Below are 24050 nucleotides of genomic sequence, written 5' to 3'. Positions count from 1 at the left end.
AAGATAAACAAAAGAGAAAAATGTGGAACCGAATAAACTGATGTAGAAAGTAGAACTAAAAGAGTTATACTGTCTTCTAAATGGGACAGAAAGAGAATATGCATATTTCTTAGCACTACATGGAACTGTTACAAAGACTGGCCGCATGCTAGGGCACTGAAATACTGCAAACAAATGTGAAAAGATAGAAAGTTAATCCTTCACAGATCATAACACAATAAAAATAGTCATTAGTTCAGGGACCATAAACACAAGATACGGACACAAATGAAGACTTAACAATGAAATCCTAAATAATGAATGGGTCAAAGAAAAAAATCTTAGAAATAATAACTATATAAAAGAAAATTATAATGATCAAACAACATGTCAAAATTTCAAAAACAGTCCTCAGAAAAAACTACATCCTTACAGATAAACGTGAACAAAATTTTTAAAAAGAGTTCAACATGTATTTTTTTAAATTGGAAAACCAAAAAATAAACCTAAAATAAACATGAGGAGATATTAAAAATTAGAGAAGAAATAGATAAGTTGAAAACACTAAAATCATAGTGATGATAAAACCAAAAACTGGTCCTTTGAAATGACAAATAAAATTTATAACTCGTAGCTAATCAGATTTAAAAAGAAAAGAGCAGAAAATCAAATCAATAAAAACAGTAAATGAGCTAGGTGAAATCAGAGCAAAACCAGAAGAAATTTTTTAAAAATCTGAACATAGACACACTTATATGCCAATAAAACTGAGAACCACAAAAGAAATAGAGGGATACGTGCAAAAATATCAAATGCCCAAACTATCAGAAGACCAGATAGCAATCTTAAATAATTCAAACTCAGAAATAGATAGATATATATACATATATATGTGTATATATATATGTGTGTGTGTGTATATATATGTATCTACACATATATATACACATATATGTGTGTGTAGAGAGAGAGAGAGAGAGAGAGAGAGAGAGAGAGAGAGAGAGAGAGAGAGAGAGAGAGATAGATCTGTAAAGGAACAACCAAAGCAAAACCCTGGTCCTGATAGATTCACAGGAGAATTCTATCAAACTTTTAAAGAACAGTCAGCGCTCATACTTTACAAATTATTCTTGAAAATTGAGAAAGAAAATGCTCTACATTCCTTTTATGAGACAAATATAGTCCTAATACCTAAACAAGGGTTTAAAACTGAAAGGAAATTATACGCCAATAACATTAATGAACATTGACTCAATTTAAAACAAAGTCCTGTCAAACAGAGTACAACTATTTATCCAAGAAATCATTCATTATGACCAATTGAGATTTATATCAGGGATGCAAGATGATTCCGTGTTAAGAAACAGTCAATATAGTTAATCATGCTAAAACTAAAACATCCAAAATTACATGATCATCTCAATAGACACAGAAAAAAAGTCTTTGACATAGTATGAGTATAGGCATAAAAAGACCTTTTTTAATGTCATAAAAAGCATCTATCTAAAACCGAAAGTAAATATCACATGCAATGTGTATACACTACAACCTTTTCTGATAAACATAGCAGCGAAACACAAGGATATTTCCTCCACCCAATATTATTTGATGTAGTTCTGAAAATGCCAGCATTATCAATAAAACAAGAAAAAAAATTAAAGGCATAAAGATAGGTAAAGACAGACTCAAACTTTCCCTATTTGCAGATGACATGGTGGTTTGCTTGCAAAATCCTGGGGAACCAGCAAAGATACTGAGACAATTCAAAGCTTCAGCCAAGTTTCAGGCTACAAAATAAATCCCTAAAAATCAATAGCCCTTTTGTAAAAATAATATCGAAACAATTATAGAAAGGGAAATCCCATTCCAAATAACTACATAATGTGTAAAATATCTGGGGATCAACTTCCCAAAGCACACAAAAGACTTGTATAGATTCAATTACAAAGTGCTCCTTAAAGAAATAAAAAACAACTAAAATAACTGAAGGAACATTCCGTGCTCATAAGTAAGCTGTGCCAGTATAATAAAATGACAACTCTACCAAAATTTATATATACTTTAATACCATACCAACCAAATTACCAAGGGGATATTTTATAGAACTTTATGAAATAATAACAAAATGCATTTGGAAAAACAAAATATCTGGAATATCAAGGGAAATTATGAAAAGAAGTAGGGATGAAGGTAGAGTAGCATTTCCAGAATTTAAAATACATCATAAAGAAGTAGTCATCAAAACCATGTGGTATTGGTTAAAGAATACAGAGATCAATGAAACAGACTAAACAAAGGAAAATCAGAAACAACAGAACTCAATAATTCACTATTTAAGTGGAAAACATAAATTACCTACGAAACAACTCTTTATTTCATTAAAAATGCTGGGAAAAAGGGAAAGCAATCTGATAGGAATTTGGCTTTAGACCAACACCCAACACCATATTCCACAATTCATTCTAACATGACCTTAATTTTAAAGATCATATTATTTTAGAAGAGAAACAGATCATATAGCTCTCATAGCTATGGGTAAGAGATGTATTCTTAACCAAATTAGAGATAAAGGCAATTACAAAAGATAAAATAAATAACTTTGATTATCTGAAACTGAAAAGCCTCTGCACAAACAAAATTAATGCACCTAGAACAAGAAGGGAAGTGGTTGAAAAGGGCAGGACTTCTTGAACTTTTTCCGTTGTTTTTGCATGACCTGAGGGCATGTGCAGTGCAAGATGGGCATGCTTTGTGTTCAGCACCAAGGCTGCAGTGAAGTGGGATACAACACTGGCAAGCCTTGCCAGAAAAACCTTGGATTCTTTACAAGTTTGATTTTTAATTAATTTTTGATTGTTGTATGTTCAGAAACTTTTAACTGTTGCCAAATTTTTCACAACTCCATATAGGGTTGAGACCCATAGTTTAAGAAGTACTAGAATTGGGGGGGGTGGGGAGGGGGAATCTTTGTATCAAGTTTCTTGATAAAGATATATGTATATATCTTAAGACTAATTGTTATCCTTCAATAGGCAAATATTTGGTCAAAGGATATAAACAAACACTCCTCAAATGAAGAAGCTACAAAGTATTCACAACCACATGAAAAAAATGATCCAAATCTCTAATTATGAGAGAAATGCAAATCAAACAACCCTGGAGTTTCACTTCACACTCTACAAATTGGCAAAAATGACCCAAAAAATGGCAATAGCCCATTTTGGAGGGGTTGTGAAAGAACAGGCACATTAGCATATTGTTAGTGGAGCTGTGAAATGTACAATCATTTTGGAAGACAGTTTGGAATTAAGGCAAATAAAGTGACTAAAATATTCATACCCTTTGACCCAGAGATTACATTACTGGACTTATACCTCAAGTAAATCATCTGTTCAAAAAAAGTCTCCATATACCACAAAATATTTATAGTCCTACTTTCTATGAAAACTAAAACATTAAAAACAAATTAAATTCCCATCAACTGGGAAATAGCTAAACCAATTATGATACATGGATATAACGGAATACTCCTGTGCTGAAAAAAATGAGGCATGTGATGACTTCAGAGAAGCATGGAAAAATTTACAAAAACTGAAACAGAATGAAGCAAAACCAAGAAAACAATATACACAGTAACTACAACAATGTGAATGGAAAGAACTACAAACCAAAAAAATCAAAAATAAATTATAAAGATCAAGTAGGACTCAAATGAAGAGATCTGAGAGGACACCCCCAACCTACCTCTTCATGGAGAGGGGAAGTACACACGTTACACATTGCACATGTTTTCAGACTTTTTCAATGTATTGCTCAATTATGTTGACTTTTTTCTTTCTATGAAGTATTATTTTTTATATGGAATGGTTGTCTTGGAGGGGTAGAATGAGGGATACATGGGTAATGATGATGATATAAGAAACAGAACGTAGCAATAAAAATTTATTTTTAAAAAGTTTGTAAAATTAGACCTATATTTTGATTTCTTACAAAAGTTAGAATAATATTTAACAAATTTAGCATGATACAGTGCCTCAGCATGAAGGCTGTTGGTCAAGGATCTACAGTTTTCACTTAGAAATTAGAATGAGGGCAACATCCTTTTCTTCTATACTCTCCTCAGAGACATAAAAAGCCTAGAATATGGGACTTTGCTCCAGGTGCCAACACTCAGGTTTTGCCATCCCAAATCCGTCCTTTTCTATCCTCTTCCAGGTTAGACCATCAGCCCCAGGATCTCACAAAGGACAAATGATAAACTCAGTGGTTACAGGTGCTCACACAGACCAACAGAATTTGCTCCAATCATAAGAATTCTTACTGACAGCTCTGACTCTTCCTTCCTTACCCCCTCTCACCTTAATTTAAAAAAATATCAGTGTGTCATTACCCCCCTTAATATTTCTACAGAGAGGCAGCATCATAGTACCATATATGTGATAGAGAGCTAGCCTTCAAGTCAGGAAGATCCAATTTCAGATCTTGCCTGTGACATATAATGGCTATGGAGCCCCAATCATCTTCCTAAGACTGACTCCCAGAGAGCAGGTGCTAATGCCCACTAGTAGAAGGAATTTCCTCCTCAGGAGTTTCCCATACCAATTAGAATTTCAGGTCTGCTTCACCCTTAACCTCCCAAAAGTTTCTATAACTCAGGCTTTTCTCTCCATGCTAGTGTAATTTAGAGACTAGATACTGCTGATGGAGATCACTACTGAATCACAAGGGAACAGAACGACCTATCTGTAATTGACTGTGTCATTTTGGGCAAGCATCTTCACCTCTTTGGGGTTTAATTCTCTTATCTCTAAAATAAGAGAGTTGTACTAGATTTTTCTATAAGATACCTTCTGGCTCTGACAAGCTATGACTCCATGATGTTTGTTTCCCACTTCCTGCTACTGGTGGTTAAGGAGGGACTGACTGCATTCTCAGTTGTTATCACAACTGCCTTCAATTCCTGGGAATTTCCTGTCGTAGGTATTTCCTAGCCCTGTTGACAGACACATATGTCTAATTCTAGCAGCATGACCGGGCTGCTCGCCCTTTGTGGAGATGTGTTCTTCCCCAGGTTGTCAGTGGGTCTGAAAAACACGCACTGTTAATCACCTGAAGATTAAACTCCTTAGCCACCCCCTTGTGTGATTTAGGCACAGTGACAGCAAGGTGGTTTGAAATGATTACCTGTCTTCCATAGATTCATTTACCCGCTGAGGGGACCACCCATACTTTAGGACACAGAATTCTTACAATATTGTGCCTTCTTAAGATGAACCAAATTGCAATTGCTGTTTTCTCAACAGGAAGAAGAGGGAAAACATTGCTCTATTTTTCCAGTTTTTGTTACCAAAATGGCACTTGAGTCCTTCAACTGGAGAACACTCAGATGAGTGGCTCAATGAATAAAGCACTGGGCCTGAATTCAAATCTAGCCTCAAATACTGAATAGCTGTATGAACCTGAGAAGTCACTTGATGCTCAGTTTACTCATCTATTAAAAAGTGAGGATGATAATAGCACCTAACTCCCAGGGTTGGGCAAAGTGGATGAGCACCAGACCTGGAGTGAGGAAGACTCATCTTCCTGAATTCAAATCTGACTTCAGACACTTACTAGCTGTGCAACCCTGGACAAGTCACTTCGTTTTGTTTGCCTCAGTTTCCCATCTGTAAAATGAGCTGGAGAAGGAAATGACAAACCAGTCCATTATCTCTGCCAAGAAAACCTCAAATGAGGTCACCAAGAGTCAGACATGACTGAAACAACAACTCCTAGAGTTTATTATGAGGGATAAAATGAGGGGATGCTTGTAAACTGCTTTTTAAACTTCAAGTGCCATATAAATGTCAGTTGTCACATCATCATTATTACTATTCATTTGTTGAGGTTCACACAGCTAAGTTAGAGCTAAAAAATTAGAATTCAGGCCTCCTGACTCCCTACTCAAACTTGTTTCCACTACAACATATCATTATAAGGAATAGTATGGACTGAAAATTACTTCCAAATTTTTTATTATAAATTCATGGATGATAAAACCATAATGGGCTCTTAAGAAAAGCTAAGCATATTCTTTAGATACCGTCTTAATCTTTTGATGTTGACATCAGAGAGAACAAATGAAGGGATTCTAGAACATCGCTCTATGATGACAGAGATCTGGCTTGGATGGACCTAGTATATTGAAGTTCTTATGGGAATATAATTTTGTTATAGCACTAATCAATCAATCAGCCTATATTAAGCACCTCTTGTGTGCCAAGCACTGGGGATATACAAAGGAGGCTAAAAATAATCCCTTTCCTAAAGAAGTTTACAGTCTAATGGGGGAGACAAGCAAGCAAATATACATATACAAAGCCAGCTATGTACAAGATCAAAAGTATCCCTAAAAGCTTAAATTTTAGCCTTATGGCTAAAAAGTTGGGTGCTAGATCTTAATTAGAATACTTTGGGAGAATACAAAAATCACATTTAAAAATAAATAATCAAATTTACATATCCATAAGATGGATATGTAATACCGATCTCAAAATAGTTAGCTAAGAAAACTATATATTTATTCCAATGATCAGGTAAAACATTTGTGGTAGCTTACCAGTTAGGTTTATTTCTATATATTTATGTTAAATGGAAATTGTGTTCATTTTATTCATAATTAATTATTGCCATAATTATTTTCTTGACTAATTTTAAGTGATAACTTTGGGAAAGTTTACTTTATTGGCCCCAAAATCTAGAGAAAAAGAATTTAGATAATGGGTAAATAACCTGTCCCATGGAGAGGTCATTGCCATCTCCAAAACAAATTAATTCCCTGTGTTTTCTCCAGGTTTCAACCTTTTATCTGTTGCAGGGCAAATGTTATGATTAATACTAGCAAGAAGCCATTTATGTATCCAAAAGGTGGTAAAAAAAAAAATGTTCATGTGACTGATTTTTCACCATTCTTACTGAGCTTTCACATCCATATGAGGATTGTTTTCTTCAGTTGTTTTCTTAGGAAAACTACACTTCCTCCAGTGATGGTACCAATGCTTAAATTATTTTTGGAGTTGAAAGAATCGCCTTCAAGTAAATTTATCTGAATATTCCCATGGTGATACATTCCCACCTTTTGTGGTTGTATTTTTTTTTTAGGAAAACAGAAATTTATTTAGGTCTGAGTCCAATGAATAAAGCTGAGGTAGAAGACTAAATTGGGTAATTTTGGGGGTCAAAAAAGTTGTGAATATAAGTTAATGAGTGTTGAAGGACAAGCCTTGTGTGGATTATAAACTGTCTCTGAAGGACAAATTTGTTCAAATTTGCTGCCACTAGCTAGCAGAAGGTGTTTATGGACTCCTTCAAGCAGGACAGCACACATTTAGGTGCATGAATTCGGGCATGTTTACCTGAAAATCAGTCATATTCCCTTAATAGGCACACCAACTTCCCTATAGAACAAGGGCAAAGGTGCTCTCTGAAGGACCCCTCCAAAGAGGGGACATATGGTTTGTTTACAGAAATAGGGGAAATAGCCCTGTGGTCATGTTCCTGCCAAGGTTCATTTTCTTGTTCGTTTTCTCTCATTGTGGGAATTAATGATCATGAAGTAAGAGTCTGCCATCTGCAAAGAGGAAAAGGACGACTTAAGAGAACAAATAAACATAAAAGTCAGCAAATTAAATAAGTGGCCTCATTATTGAATATCTATAGAAGTAAAAATGTCATTCTGGTGTTAAACTATTATAAGTCAACTAAACACCCTTTTTCCCCTCCCTTTCTTCCAGAATGCTAGAAGATGACCTTAAATTAAGTAGTGACGAAGAAGAAAATGAACCGGTAAGTTATTTATTTTTTTAATCTTTCTTTCACAGAGAAAGATGATACTATTAGCCTGGTGTCAGTAAGACACGTGTTCTGAGCTGCTTCTGTGATGGTAGACAGACTCTTTCACTCAGTTCCCAGTAGGACTAACAACATGCATTTATAAAACAAGGGACTGGGGACCGGAGGTCTACCCTCTGACCATGAAAATGAGTTTCTCCTCTGCTGCACTAAGTGTCCTCAGAGGGCTCAGATTCATGACCTTGATTTCATTAGCACTGTACCCTGACCTACCCAACCAAGCTTACAGGATCTTTACTAATGCAACATGTAAGCGGTAACATATTAAATATTAAGGATTCTTATACCGACATCATTAATATTTAGAGGAAGCATGGTAGAGGTTAGCGAAACTGTCGAATTGAATAATAGATTCACATATTTCGTGACAGGTTATTCATCGTCACTGAGAGATTTGCTTGAAACATTCTTCACTGATTTTAATTTATCCCCTCAAGGCATCAATTGGTGGTTTACAAATACCGTTAATATGAGTCAGTTAAGGGAAAAAAAAGATTGCATTTAATTAATGTGTCTTCAACTGAAGAACACTGGATTTAGAAACAAGAATTAGGTTAAAATTCCATCAATGCCACTTACTACTAATGTGAATTTGGGCAATACAAGAGGGTTAGATTGGATGACCTCCAAAGTTTTTTTCTAGCTCGAAATCTCAGATTCCTGAGATAATCCTGTATATCACTTCTCAGTCCTTCTATAATTTTTTTTTGTATATCACTTTTTTAATATTTTATTTATATTGTATTTTGTAGTAGCAAAATACTAAAAACAAAATCTCTAAGCCTTTGGGTTTTTTCCCCATTAGTTCTGTTAACATTTCAACAACAGTGAAAAGAATGTAATAGACATGAGGACATTTCAGTGTCTTCTTCATAAATTATTTTTACATGTAATTGAAAACTGATACAATACAGTTGAGTTTGAAATATTGTGTTTTATACAAAGGTAGCATGAACTGCCATAAAATTATTAGATTGTTTAGGCACAGAAATTCAAGTAATATATAGATGTAGAGGTGGACAGAGCTTAAATGGAAGATAGGAAGAAAGTTTCGAGAAAAGTCAGAAACTAATTGTGAGGTTTATAAAAATAGATTTTGGTTGCTTTTGGAGAGAAGTTAAGATTCCAATGAAGATAGGGGAAATGTGAGACTGGATAGGAGATGAAATTTGACAAGTCAAGAAATGATTTGGGCAAATACAGATAATTCCAAATGATAGATTAGCAGAAAAAGGGATCTGTAATAAGGGAAGAATAAGGCATTTAAAAGTAGAGAAAACAGTACATTTTGAAAAGAAAAAGCACAGTTTTCCCACCTACTTTTTAAGTTTGAATTCATTACAAGTTGACATAAATCTGAATTTGTTTTTTTAAGTTAATGTTCAATATGTTCAATATACATTAAGATATTATATATGATATATTTGATTCTATATCATATATTTGGTTATATTTTGTATCCAAAACCAACAGGAACAATATTTCATGGGACATTTTGTCATTGAGCATTGTAGTGATCATGTTCAACATTTCCTTTTTTTAAGAAGAAATAATTTCCTCTTCTTCTTTCATCTGCCTTAATTCAACAACCCTAAGAGACTATCAGGTAATTCAATGGATAAAGTGCTGAGCCTGGGTCAGGAAGAGTCATTTTCCTGAGTTCAAATGTGACCTCAGACACTTACTAGCTGTGTGATCCTGGGCAAGTCACTTAACCCTATTTGCCTCAGTTTCCTCGTCTGTAAAATGAACTGGAGAAGAAAATGGCAAACCCCTCCAATATCTTTGCCAAGCAAACCCCAAAGGGAGTCATGAAGAATCAGACATGACTAAAATGACTGAACAACAACAAAAGAGGTTATCACTCATTTGTAGATATTGTTTTGGGATAATGTTCTAATAGGATATGCCATGCAACATAATAATATTATAAAACAAGTGTGAGAACCTGAATCTTATTTCTGCTTCTTTTAACTAAATTCAGCAAATGACAGGATTCCTTTGGCTTCTTCTTCAAGAAAAGAGGCTTCAGCTATGTCATATTAATGTGTAGAGCAATTGTAGAGCAGGGTTTCTTAAACTTTTTCCACAAGATGCCTCTTTTCCCATTTCCACAGTGTTGCATGACTTGTGGGTATGCTTTGTGTTGAGGACCAAGGCTGCAATGAAGTTGCATTATGCAACCCAGGCAAATGCTGCCAGAAACACCTCGGATTCATTACAGTTTCTTTTTTTTAATAAATGTTTTTTTTTTAATTCACTCATTCATTTCTTTTTTCCCAAAATTTATTAATTTATTTGTTTTCAGTTTTCAACAATCATTTCCTTAAGTTCAAAATTTTCTCCCTCTCCCTTCTCAAGATGACATGCAATCTTGTATAGGTTCTACACATGAATTCCTATTAAACACATTTTCTATTGGTCTTGTTGCACAGAAGAATTAAAATGAATGGAAGAAACCATGAGAAAAACAAAACACAACAAAGGAGAAAATAGTCTGCTTCATTCTGTGTTCTGACTCCACAGTTCTTTCTCTGGGTGTGGATGGCATTTTGCATCATGAGTCCTGTGGAAATGGTTTAAGTCCTTGCATTGCTGTGAAGGGCTAAGTTTATTAAAAACAGTCCTCACACACTATGGCTGTTTATGTGTATAATGTTCTCCTAGCTCCGCTCACTTCACTCAGCATCAGTTCATATAAGTCTTTCCAGATTTTTCTGAAGTCCGCCTGCTCAACATTTCTTGTAGCACAATAGTATTCTATTACATTCACATACCATAATTTGTTCAGCCATTCCCCAACTGATGGGGATCCCCTTGATTTCCAGGTCTTGGCCACCACAAAAAGAGCTGTTGTAAATATTTTTGTACATGTGGGTCCTTTTCCCATTTTTATGATCTCTTTGGGATGCAGCCCTAGGAGGGATATTGCTGGGTCAAAGGGTATGCCCATTTTTGTAGCCCTTTGGGCATAATTCCAAATTGCTCTCCGGAATGGTTGGATCAACTCACAGCTCCACCAACAATGAATTAGTGTTCCAACTCTCCCACATATTTTCCAACATTTGTCATTTTCCTGTTTTATCATGTTAGCCAATCTGATAGGTATGATGTGGTATTTCAGAGTTGTTTTGATTTGCATATCTCTAATCAATAGTGATTTAGAGCATTTTTTCCTATGACTTTAAGAGCTTTCATTTCTCATTCCATGCTTGATTTTTTATTAATTTTTGGTTATTGTGCATCAGAAACCTTTTGTAGTTTCCAAATTTTTGTCATGACCTACAAGTTGAAGAAGCGCTGGAGAAGACTATTGCCAGTGAATTAATTCACCGTCATTTGTCCACCACCATCACCTTAGGAAGGTGATGATGAGCCTTCCATACTTAGTGAGGCTGGGCCTTGGAAACAAAACATAATCTGTTATTAGAAAAGAATATGGTAGAATCTGACATAATTTGCACTCAACTGGCATAGCCTTTAGAAACACAAGTCATCATCACATTACAATGCGGCATTGTAGTATATGGGAAACCTCTACTCCAATGCTGTTTTATATTTTTCTTTTATTGAATATTATCACTGGATATTAAAAGGACACATATATGGTTGTCAACCTTTTGTAGAACCTTTCTGCTTCTATGGTAACAGTGACAGAGTGGTAGGAAAAAAAACAGAGAATGCTAAGACATTAGTTTTAGACCATTTATAAACATTAACTTAGTTGTTGGTACTCTAGATTTAAGATCCTTGTCCAGTGACCTAACATTACTGGAGAAACTGAATCATCTCTATCTTGACATTCTCACTATAAATGAAATCAAAAAATAGAAGGAAAATGCAGCCAAATGAAAGGATGATTGAGTCTCACCTTAGAAAAGGAAATAAAAGATTATATTTTGGGGGCATGCATCATATATTTGGCTACATTTTATATCCATACACACCAAGAACAATATTTCATAGGACATTTTATTGTGCATTGTAGTAAACATGATCATTACATACACAAAGACCACCTTGAAAATAGTTGCATCTTTTATATCAGCACCTGTCATAGACTACAAAGAGAAAAAACTATGAAAAACTCAATAAGGTCATCTGAATTGAATCAGGATATTTTTAATATTCACCAACTTCAATGGAAATGGAAGTTTTGGGGATGACAGACAAAAATATTTTGGAAACCTTGGCATATAAGAAATAAGAAAGTTCAAAGGCTTATAGATGATGCAGAAGCCTAGTGTCTATGGCATGAATACTTTTCTTTAAAAAGATGAGAACACTGGATATGTTCCTATAGAAGTTGCTAGGCCAATCTCTTTCAAATCAACATAGATCAAGGGTGGGGAATCTGCTGCCTCAAGGCCACATATGACTCTCTAGGTCCTCAAGTGCAGCCCTTTGACTGAATCTAAACTTCACAGAACAAATCCCCTTAATAAAAGGATTTTTTCTATATAACTTCAACTCTGTCAAAAGGCCCCACCCAAGGACATAGAAGGCCACATATGGCCTCGAGGTCACAAGTTCTCTACCCCTGACGTAGACCATAGGATTATAGATTTAGAAAACAAAGGAATCTGCAAAGTCTTCAAGTCTATACCTTCTGATTTTACAGATGAGGAAATTGAGGTCCAAAGTGACTGGCTTATAGTCCAAGCTCTCTTGGCTTCTAATCTCAGCTTTCTGTTCACTGTGTTGTGCTACCTTAATGAAGGGTCCCTGGAGTGGACTCTTTCAGTGTATAATACAGTCAGCACAGTTTTATCCGCCACTGGGAATATCTACAAAATTTCACCATCTTAAAAGAATTCCTCTTCTTTTGGACTTTGCATAGGACATTCTGCAGGATATTGGAAAACACCTTTGGCAAATAAGTTGCTTTTCTCATAATTTACTTGATACTGATAATGGGAAGATCACTGATAAGAATCCTATCTGTGATTGAATTTACCAAGGCATCTTGTGTGAGCTAGTAATATGTTACGGTACTTATTAAAGAGGGAGCTTGACATAGTGAATATGGGTTGGTCTTGAAGCCAGGAGCACCTGGGTTCTAGTTCTGCTTCTACCCTGAGTAGTAGTGCTACAGACAACTCTGTAAGACTATACAATGAAGAAAAGGTCAGACATTGAAAGAAGGAGTTCTTCACCTGGATGTTCCTTATATCAATGAAATCATAATTTCAGCCCCTATCCTTATCCCAATTATAATAATGTTTGATTTCTTATTCTCTAACTCCTGGCCTCAGCTGTCCAAAGTGATCTAGTGCCATAAGAGAAAGGAAAGAGTTTAGAAGACATGAGAAAGCCGAAATCTATGAAGTGAAGAAAAGGGAGAGGAATGGATCATTTTTTTAAAAATCTTTTTCTGAAATGATGAGCTCTTACCTCTTAAGCCAGGGAAGGCTCGGGGAATTATACCCAGAGAAAGTATCCAGATGAAATTACTTTCAGCCAAGACATGAGGAGAGGAACACCTGATTAAGACTCAATAAGGAGCAGCCAAGATAATGTCAACTGTGGACAATGTTTCAGAGATGACAAATATATGGGCTTAGGAACTAAGAAAAGGTAAAAGGAACAGGGAACAGAATTGAATGCTTCTGTGTGTGTCTACAGCTTGCAGTAATTACATTATCCACACATATTAGGCAGTCTTTTAATTTTAATTACATAACTGCATTTTTCTCTTCTAATGAGCATAGTTTATTCATTTAAACTGACAATTTTAATTTTACAGGCAGCGATCATAGGATAAAATCTGCAGAGAGAAATTTTCCTGTTGGCATAATTTACTCCACACACATCGAAGAAAAGTTACCTTTTAATCCCCAATCAATATTTGAAGAGCACACAATTAATTTAATAGATAGCTAGGTAGTTAACATAAATCTGCAAGTTAAAGAGCCAATTCTTTTTGATTTATAATGCATAAAGTAATGATTTCCTCATTCAAGTCTCTCAGAAAGTGTTTAAAGCTTTGTTGCCTCAAAATGACAAGGTGGTAGGTAAGATAGGCTTGCTACTTTTGGGGAGGTTCCCTCCATTATGGAATGGGACCAGAAACATTCTCCTTCCAACTCTCTGCTCTTTGCTGAAGAGGTCACTGGATAGCTTAAATCAGTTTGGGGTGTAATATTAAAAGCAGATTTGCAATGTGAATGGCTCATTCCACACACCCCCACACACCCCTTCATCCTTTTATAATATGACAATTACATAACAGAAAGCAGAGCTTAAAAAAAAGTCCTCTGAAATCAGTGTGCCATGCATGTCAATCAGTGATCAAATAAATTAGGTGACTGGTTCTCATACATGGAATAATAATCTCGCATATTTTTGCAACCCGACTCTGCTTCCCTGGGTGCATTTTTCATCTCAGGATCAGGTTGGTTGCTGCTGAACTTCTGTGCCTGTGAAAATTTATTACCCACAGAGTCAATCTGCAATCAGGCTGCCAAGTCTGGATAAATAGAGTCATTGTGCTTGTCTGGAATATGTAGCCAAAGTTCATCCAGTCAGCTTGACTTTCACATCCCATGGGGTTCATAAAAGCCAACACCCTGGTATGTGCTCTCGAATTCTGCCAAAATTTTGTAGAATTATATAAACAGGAGTTAAAGAAGCAATCAGGACCTGGTTTGAGGGACAAGGTTCCAAAATCAAATTTTGCTTGCATCAGAAATGAATTTTTTTAATCATTTTGATACGTAGTCAAGTGAATCACCCCTAAGCAAGAATTACTCAAAATGCTGTGCAATTAAATATCATATGTTCAGTGCATCCTGTTTTGATGAATTAATCATCAACTTTTTTAATTGAATAATTTTGAACATGAAAACTACTTAAAGGAACATTTAAAGTGGTTTTTAAATGGAAGGAGCTACCCACTTTAGGAACTATTAAAAATAAGTAGATACTTTGAATATTAAGCCAAAGGGCAGAATAAAGAGAAAGAAAAAAGCCACCATGGGCATTTTTTCCTTTGTTTTCCATTTAAGTTTTGCATTAAATATCCAGGTGTAATGTATTCCTGAACTGGCTTCTTTTTAGCCCAGGATCGTTGATTAGAGTTCAGTAATCGGAAACTACTGTTTATCAGATCTTTGTCAACCCTGTGAATGAAGTAATCATACATTTAGACAGTCAGTCAATCACAATCAATGCAGCTCCAAATCTCCCCAGCAGGAAATCTTTTGTTTTTAACAATCCTAATACTGAGTTGAATAAACATGCTTTACTGTCACCAGAGGTAAAAGGCAGTCGTAGTTATAGCATCACAACTCTGGAACCTCAGAAGACCCCAGAAGCCATTTAGTCTAACTATTTCATTTAACAGGTGAGGAGACTGAGGCCCAGGAAAGCTAAATCACTTACTTGATCAAGGACACATAGGTAGCAAGTGGCAGAATCAGGATTTGAACACGAGTCTAATTATTCTGAATCCAGTGCTCTTTCCTCTGTACAATGTTGACCTTCTACCACACTGCAATGTGTGGTGAATTTTCTGCTTTTCTGCATGTTCTTATAGTATCAGATGACACAACTCTTGCTTTTTTAAATTTCTTTTGCATGTTCTTTTCTGCATGTTCTTACTATAAGATGATACAACTTTGGGACAAGGAAGATGCTTCCAAAACACAGTTTATCTCTTTGTTTTTAAAATGTTAAATCTAGTTTTTAAATTTACAGTAATATCACATCAACTTAAGTGCTACATATTCCAAGTTGCAAAAAGTTTCCAAAGCGTTCTTCAAAAAAATGAGCTATTGTCCTTCAGTTAGTCATCATTCATCCATTCAACAAGTATTTATTCAATGTTTCTTGCTTAGAGAAGCTGTGGAGAAAATAGAAATTTTAGATAATGACTCTGGACAGAGGTAGCATTTGAGCTGCATTTTAGAAAAAGTTAGATCAAGCACTTATTAAGCTCTTACTGGGAACTAAAGGATAGGTAAAAATTCAGTAAAGGAAGGAGGAAAAATGGAACATTCTAGGTATAGGGAACAGTGTGAGCCAAATCACAGAAGTGGGAGAATGTGTTCATGAAATCAGAGAATAGTTCTGTTTGGCTTCCACATAGAATGCATTGGGGTGGGGGAGAAAGAGGGGATAAGGCTGGAAAAGTGAGATGGTACAAGATTGTAGAAAATTTTTATTGCCAAGTAAAGGAGTTTGAGAGCAGCTAGGTGGCCCAGTGGATAGAATGCCATGCCTGAATTCAGGAAGATTCTTCTTTGTGAGTTCAAATCTGGCTTCAGCCCTTACTAGCTATGTGATCCTGGGCAAATCATTTCACCCTGTTTGCCTCAGTTTCCTCATCTGTAAAATGAACTGGAAGAGGAAATGGCAAGCCACTCCAATATCTTGGCCAAGAACATCCCAAATGGGGTCAGAAAGAGTTGTTCAAAACTGAAATAATTGAACAACAAAAGATTTTGAACTCAGGGGTCAGTAGGGAAGTGACACAACCAAGCTGCTGCTTAAGAAAAATATTCTGGCAAGTGACATGAAAAACAGATTAAAGGAGGGAGAGAGAAAGTAAATTCAAGAAGACCTGTTTGGAGGCTCTTATGGAAGTCCAGAAAGGAAGTTGTGAAAGCTTTCACTATGGGAACAGAAAGAAGGAAACAAAGGTGGAATGATTGGGGCTTTATAACTGACTGACTATTCAAGGTATAGGAGAAAAAAGAGATAAATATTATTCCAAGGTTATAAACAGAAGAGATAGGGGAAAAGAATGAAAGGGAAAGAAAATAAGCATTTATACAGTGCCTAGTATGTGTCAGGTACTGTGGTAGGGGTTTTACAAATATTATCTTATTTGAAATGGTGAGGCCACAGGTAGGAACAGTGATATCAGAAAGAGAAAAGAAAATAATTTGAATTTTGGCTAATTGAGATAGGAATGGAACATTCAGATAGAAAACTCTCAGAAAACTGGATCTGGAACTCAGAACAGGAGTCAGAGCTAAAAACAGAGATTTGGAAGTCCTCTACATAGAACTGGAACCAATTGTAGTGGATTTTGGGTCACTATGGAAAGAGTGTAGAATGAGAATAAAGACAAATCCTTGAGGATTAGAATGTCATAGGTGGTGACTGACAGATCATTTTTAATAGAATCATGGGGGCAGACAATTCCAAGAATGTGAGCAGAGAGATAGTGAGAAAGTAGAGGTATCTGGAATAGTCAATATATTCAAGTTTAAGAATGAAGGAAAGATGGTGTGATAGTTGGGTGTTGTGTATCAGTCAAGTGAAGCGTCTTTTAGAATAAGAGAAGGAAATAAATGACTGGATTGGAAGAGTTTAAAGATGCAAAGGACAGAGTGGGTAAAAGAAATCAGAGTTGATACTAGAGGAGATGAAAGGGAATAGGGCCAGTGGTATAGGTAAAGCATCTATCATGAGTGCAAAGTTGGAATACCTCTTTTTGAACAGAAGGAAGATGGAGATGTTGAATAGTGATTCTGAAAACTTTTGAGGAATGAAGGAAGTGAACCGAGAGCATTAATGCTGGATTACCTCTGCCTAAAAATCCAACCCTTTTCCTAACTCCCTTAGGAAGTTACTCATTAAATATATTGAGGGCACTAGGCTACTTACAGTCATGCATATTTATCATGAGCTCCCTCCTTTTTTTTTTTTTACAGTACTATCTTTTGGTACCTTCCATGCTGCCTACAAACACACCCAAGTCTGCCCCATCCTAAAAAAAAAAAAAAAAAATAGAAAAGAAAAGTTGCCAAACTCCACAATTCCCTCAAATTAACATCCTATATCTCTTCTTCTTTTACTAGGCAAATGCATACAAAAAGCTGTCTACATTCAGTACTTCCATTTCCTCTCCTCTCACTTATCAACCCTATCCATTCTGACTTCCAACTTCTTCACTCGGCTAAAACTTCTCTTTGCCAATGATCTCCAAATTGCCAAATCTGATAGCCTTTTGTTCAGTCCTTAAACCTTGTTGACCTTTCTACAGAATTTTATGCTGCTGATCACACTAACTTCCTGGATACTTTCTCTTCTCTAGGTTTTCATGGCACTTCTCTATCAGCTTTCCTACCAGTTTGATATTCCTTCTCTGACTTCCTCTCTCTCTCTCTCTCTCTCTCTCTCTCTCTCTCTCTCTCTCTCTCTCTCTCTCTCTCTCCTCTTCCTCCTCCTCCTCTCCCCCCACCCCCTCTGTGTAACCTCATCACCTCTCATAGCATTAACTATTGTCCTTTCAGATGATACCCAAACTTGTATATCAGTCCCTACTCTTTCTTCCCGAGTTTCATTCAATCAGCACACATTTATTTAAGCATTTGACATATTCCAGGCACTAAATGCTCAGAATACAAAGAATGAAAAAATTCCTCTGTACTCCTATTTCAAGTCAATGACCCATAGGCATTTCAAACTCAACATCTGCCCAAAATAGAACTCATTACCTTCACACACACACACACACACACACACACACACACACACACACACATACACACAAACACAAACACATACACATACACACACCCCAAACCATCCCACTTTGTAACTTCCCCATTGTCAAAGACATCACCATCCTTCTAGTCACCCAAGTTTTGCAATCTTGATATCATTCTCAATTCCTTACTCTCCTTCACCCCATATATACAATCACTTGTCAAATTCTTGTCCCTTTTATTGCTATAACATCTCTTGCATCTATCTCCTCTCCAATCACACAGTCGCCACCCTAGTTCATGCCCTCTCCAACTTTCACCTGAATGAACTATTGCAATAGCTCCCTACTTGAGCCTCCTGTCTCAGGTTTCACCCTATCCAATCTATCCTCCATATAGCTTCCAAAGAGATTTCCCTAAAATGCAAGTTTTACTATGTCATTTGCTGGCCCTTGGTTACCTTCTAACCTTATTATACATCACTTCTCTTTGCATATTCTAGGGCCAGCCAATGGGACCCTTTTATCATTCCTCATACGTAGCATTCCTTTCCTATTTTTTTTCCTTTGTATTGGCCATCTTCCATGCCTGAAACATACTAACCTCTCACCCCCTACTCTTGGATTCTCTAGTTTCATTCAAGATTCAATTCAAGCACCACCTCCTACATGAAGCCTTTCTTTATCCCTCCCAATAGTCAGTGCCCTGCCTCCTAAAATACCTCATATTTAACTACTTTGAATTCATGTGTGTTTAGTCTCCTATTTATTCTGTGTACACGCATGTGTGTACTTATTAGCTTCCTCACTAGAATGTCAAACACTTAAGAGTGCTTACTTAAAAGTAGGAATTATTTCATTTTTTATATTTGTATTTCCACTGGCATGTAGTAGATGATTAATAAATGCCTATTGACTAACAATATATATTAACATATGTAGATATGTGTATACACATGTCTAGACATGTATGTGTGGGTATATGTGCATGTGTGTGCACATGTGTGTGTATGCGTGTGTTCGTTTGTGTGTACATGCATGTATGCATATATATGCATGTGTATATGCCTATACATATATATCTGATTTCATTAGTGTGGGAAGCTTTCAATGTGGAAATTCCTTTGAATTTAAACTTATATGTACTTATGAAGACTTTCCCTTAGATCTCTGACATTGTGATCAGTGTGAGTATTTCCCAAGAAGAACTGTATGGTAGGAACTGTACGGTATGGTATTCCTCTTAAAGAATCTGTTTAATTTATATTGAACAAAAATCAAAGAAATCTTTTTTTCCCCTAGAATTTTGGCTTGGGGATCCAGAATTTAAACTTTCAACACTGGCTTTATATCACATACTGATCCTCAAGATTGAAGTTCTAAAGCTGAAAGGTCTTGGCAAGATATTATACATTGTTACTTGTAAAAATGTACTGTCCTCCCAAAAGCAAATATATTAAAAAAAAAATTCTTGGGAACATGAAGCACAAAACAGAATCAAGCCCATAATTACTGGGAATTGAGTTTGGTGAGCATGTTTTTAAAAGAGAACAAAGTGGTTTATGTTAAGTTTTTTTTTTTTTAATCTCAGAAGTTGATCGGTTATACCACACATTTAACATAGCTTATTTAGAGTCCCAGAACACAAGAATATCCTCTACAATCTCACTGAAAAAAGGTCATCCAGTCTTCAGCTGAAGACTTTCAATGATGGGGAATCCATTAACTCCTGAGACAAACCATTATCCTTTGAAGTAGTTCTTCTTATTAAAAGATTTTAAATTTAAAGATGTAAGGGACCTTTAAGGGTATCTGGTACAACCTCTTCATTTCACAAAAAAAGAAATTGACTCTCAGAAAGATTAAGTGACAGTTGGATAAGAAAAAAGCATAATTCAAACCAAATCAGAAGACTCTGACTCCAAATATAACCCTCTTTCTACCACACATGCAAGAGATGTTGCTATCTTGACCAACACCACCCTCTTTCCTCTCCCCTGCCCCCAACCCTGGCTAATTTCCCTGTGTCATTCTTTCTCTTTTCCACTCCCCACCTTGGCAGTGTCATCTTGCACAGTCATTAAGTTGAAGAAAATTGTTTTCAGAGATCAGAGTCAGATGAACCATTATTAGGTTGTCATCTGACCATGTTTCAGGACCCATGAAACCAATAGTTAGGAAAGTTTTCCTTGTATTGAGTTGAAATCTACCTTGTCTAATTTTTACCCATTTATTTCTAGGTGCTTTGAGGTCAAGATGATCAAGTCTAATTCTTCTTCTATGTTATAGCCCTCAAATACTTAAAAATAGCAGGCATGTCACACTCTAAGTCATGTCTTTTCCAGTTTGAACATTCCTTCCCCCCCCCCCCCCCATTTCATCTTAGTATGGCATGGTTTTGAGTCCTCTTCCCATCTTGGTTATTCTCCATTAGACGCAGTCCAACCTATCATTATCTTTCCTAAAGTATGGTGACCAGATCTTAATATACTTTAGTAACTCTTGTCATGTCTAGAGACAAATTATTGGGCATCTAGGTGGTACAGTGGATAGAATGCTGGACCTGGAGTCAGGAAGACCTGAGTTCAAATCCAGCCCCAGACATTTACTAGCTGTGTGAACCTGGGCAAGTCTCTTCACCCTGTTTGCCTCAATTTCCTTATCTGTAAAATGAGCTAGAGAAGGAAATGGCAAACCACTTCAGTATCTTTGCCAAAAAAAACCCCTAATGGGATCACAAAGAGTTAGACCAAGTGAAAAATGACTGAACAGCAACATTAATTCTTACATTCTGTACACTATGCTTCTCTTAATGTAGCCTGAAGTCATGGACATTTCTGGCTGCCATCATGTAATGTTGACTGTTTATGGTTTCAGTCCATCAAACTCTCAATTCTCTGTCAACTTGACCTATTAGCTATTCCCAATTTTGACATTCCATCTCCAGTCTTCTTCATGCAGACTGCTCCATGTAGTTGAAATACATTCCCTCTTCACTTCTATTACTTAGACATTCTAGTTTCCCTTCAGGCTTAATTCAGATGCCCTCTCCTACAGTACACCTTTTCTGATCACCCATTTGTTAGTTCTCTCTCTCTCTCTCTCTCTCTCTCTCTCTCTCTCTCTCTCTCTCTCCTCAAATTATCTTTTTGTACTTATCTGTGTTCATTGTATATGCATAACCCCAGAAGAACATAAACATGTAATCTGTTTTCATAGTACATGCCCCCAGTAGAACATAAGCTTCTTGAGGGCAGAAAATATTTCATTTTTTTCTTTGTATCACAATCATCTAACTCAGTACTTTGTTCAGAGAAGGCACCTAAAAAATGTGTGTTTACCTTAAGTCATCAGACATCACAAATTACTACGAGCATGGCACCAAATTGCTGTCTCCTTAGTAAAGAAAACCCAGGTAAAATGAGAATTGAATCATTTCCATTCTCTCATCTACCCCAAGCAGTATTAACTTGACTTTTTGGACCTTCTTGCCCCCAACAAAGTCCCTTCTTCTTGTCCTTGACTTTGGGTGTTAAACTTATTTTATTATAATTATTTCTGTCATTCCTGACCTTAATCCTCACAGGACTGTGCCACTTTTTTTGTGAATTCATCCTGTTTCATGTTACTCCTACTTCAAACCTCTGTGTATGGCACCTGAGATTCCCTCACACTTGGATAAAAAGTGAACCCCAAGTTCAAGGCAATAAAGTGAATCAACACCCACCCAAAATCATTACTCATGAGTTCCACCCATGCATTTACTTTTACCAGCCAACTAGAAGATGAATATATCAGTATAGAATGAAAGATACCTAACTAAATAGCATAGAAGAGTGACCAGAAAAGATTTCCCCTTGTTTATATCAGATATACTCTTCCTACAAGTTACAACACCACCAGTGGGAAAGGGCCCACACACTGAACATGTGTGTCTAGTGAAAATGAAGCCAGAGAACCTATATGACAGAGCATATAGCAGGAACCCATGTAGACAAGACATGTGGAGAGTGTATGTGTTTGCCATGTGCGCACACACACACACACACACACACACACACACACACATGAACATGTATGGCCAAAGCAATTCACCTCTCTGATGCTATAGTGTTACTGATGTCCAGATCATCATGTTACTCTCTTCTGGACATCACAGCTCTCCTTTTTACAGGGCATTATATAATCTGTTCTTGGCATCATGTCCTCTGGGCTGTCATTTTGTTTCTCTTGGATGCCTCCACTACTCTTGTGATCACCAACCTGCTATATGCTACCATTTGCTAGACTTTAGCTCTACAAGAAGGCATCTGGTACTTTCTGTTTCATCTGCTAAGATGTAGTAACTACAAAATCTCTCCTTTCTAAAGATAGGCAGGTATTCTTTTAGTGCCTAGCTATCTCACCTCAGACACTTGACACTCATTAGCTATGTGACCTTGGGCAAGTCACTTAACCTCAATTGCCTCATCCTGGGTCATCTCCAGTCATCCTGATGAATATCAGGTCACTGGATTGAGATGGCTCTGGAGGAGAAGTGAGGCTGGTGAACTACACAGCCCTCCCTCATTCAAAACAAAGACAAGTGCAAGTCATGTCATTATTTCTCTGATGGCATGGTCTTCATCAGCAATGAAAGATGAACACACACACAGCTTAGACTTTGAGTTACCCCACTTTGCCACACTGAAAAAAGTCACTAAAATTTGTGAGGCTAAGCCTAAGACTGTTCTTTTTTGTGTCTCTTTGTCTGGTGCTTATATAAGATCTGAGGTCCCAGACAAGTATCTGACTTAGAGTTAGGAAATTCTCTATAACTTCAGTTACATCTCTGATTGTAAGCCTATGTCCTAAAACCTATTTCTTACTCTTTGTACAAAAAAGCAAACAAACAAACAAACAAAAACGTATTCACCAGATAATTGGGGTGGGATAGTAAGGTTCACTTAGTTCCCAAGAGGCCTTTTGATTGGCATGCAAATGAAGTTAAGGCAAGGATAAAAGACCAGGTGAAGCTCTAGGAGTTTATTTCTTTATTGTGCAGATTTTCCAACTTAAAGAACCCTGGTACTCTAGTTTATCTCTACCCAGCACAGAAGTTCTCTCTACTTATACATATTTCCACAGAAATCTTCGCTTTCCCTTCTTTATCTTGAATTCTACAATATATAATTATTTCCTCCCAAGGCTCTAAACATTTCTACTTCAACAACTAGGTTCCCCTTTCTAGTCCCCCTTTTTATACTCAGAATTCCCTTTCTGATTCCACCACAATATAAAGAAAGAAATTTTCTAAAGTCAAGTCAAGAATTTATCAGTTGCTCTACTTTTAACTAACAGAAAGTTCCAGCAGATGCTTCAGTTTCATTACTGGATCATGCTTCTTTGCCAGGTTTGTGATCTATTTCCAGAAATCATCCATTTCCCAATAATGACCAACTAGTCCGTCATATACTTCTACCACATTATCACTTCTGTTCATGCCATCCATTGATCTCCCCCCAAATATTGTAAGCATACAATTTGTAGATTTTCTCACATGACTATATTATCTTGATACACAATCTTATTCCATTTCTACTTTTCTCTACCATGTTCCTTTTAAATAGATTGTGCCCTTTGATTATCATAACCATGTTCTAACAAAGATTGGTAATACCTAGGAGGTATAATTTACCTCCACGATTTATAGCCCTAGTTTATTTGGTTTGTTATGCTCAACCTTTTTTTGTATAAATAACTA

The 24050-nt window shown here is 36.3% G+C and overlaps 1 protein-coding gene across 5 annotated transcripts in view; it reads left to right on the top strand.

Annotated features, from left to right (window-relative positions):
- Positions 1-24050, top strand: part of AFF3 (ALF transcription elongation factor 3) — a 651407-nt gene that overhangs the window by 503217 nt on the left and 124140 nt on the right. For all 5 annotated transcript variants that reach the window (XM_072616809.1, XM_072616808.1, XM_072616807.1 and 2 more), the window contains one exon: positions 7752-7803. In XM_072616809.1, the coding sequence (XP_072472910.1) occupies positions 7752-7803 (52 nt within the window). The remainder of the gene's footprint in view (positions 1-7751; positions 7804-24050) is intronic.

This window comes from Notamacropus eugenii, chromosome 5 (genome assembly GCF_028372415.1).
Source record: "Notamacropus eugenii isolate mMacEug1 chromosome 5, mMacEug1.pri_v2, whole genome shotgun sequence".
NCBI lineage: Eukaryota > Metazoa > Chordata > Mammalia > Diprotodontia > Macropodidae > Notamacropus > Notamacropus eugenii.
This window is presented reverse-complemented; position numbering and strand designations above follow the sequence as displayed.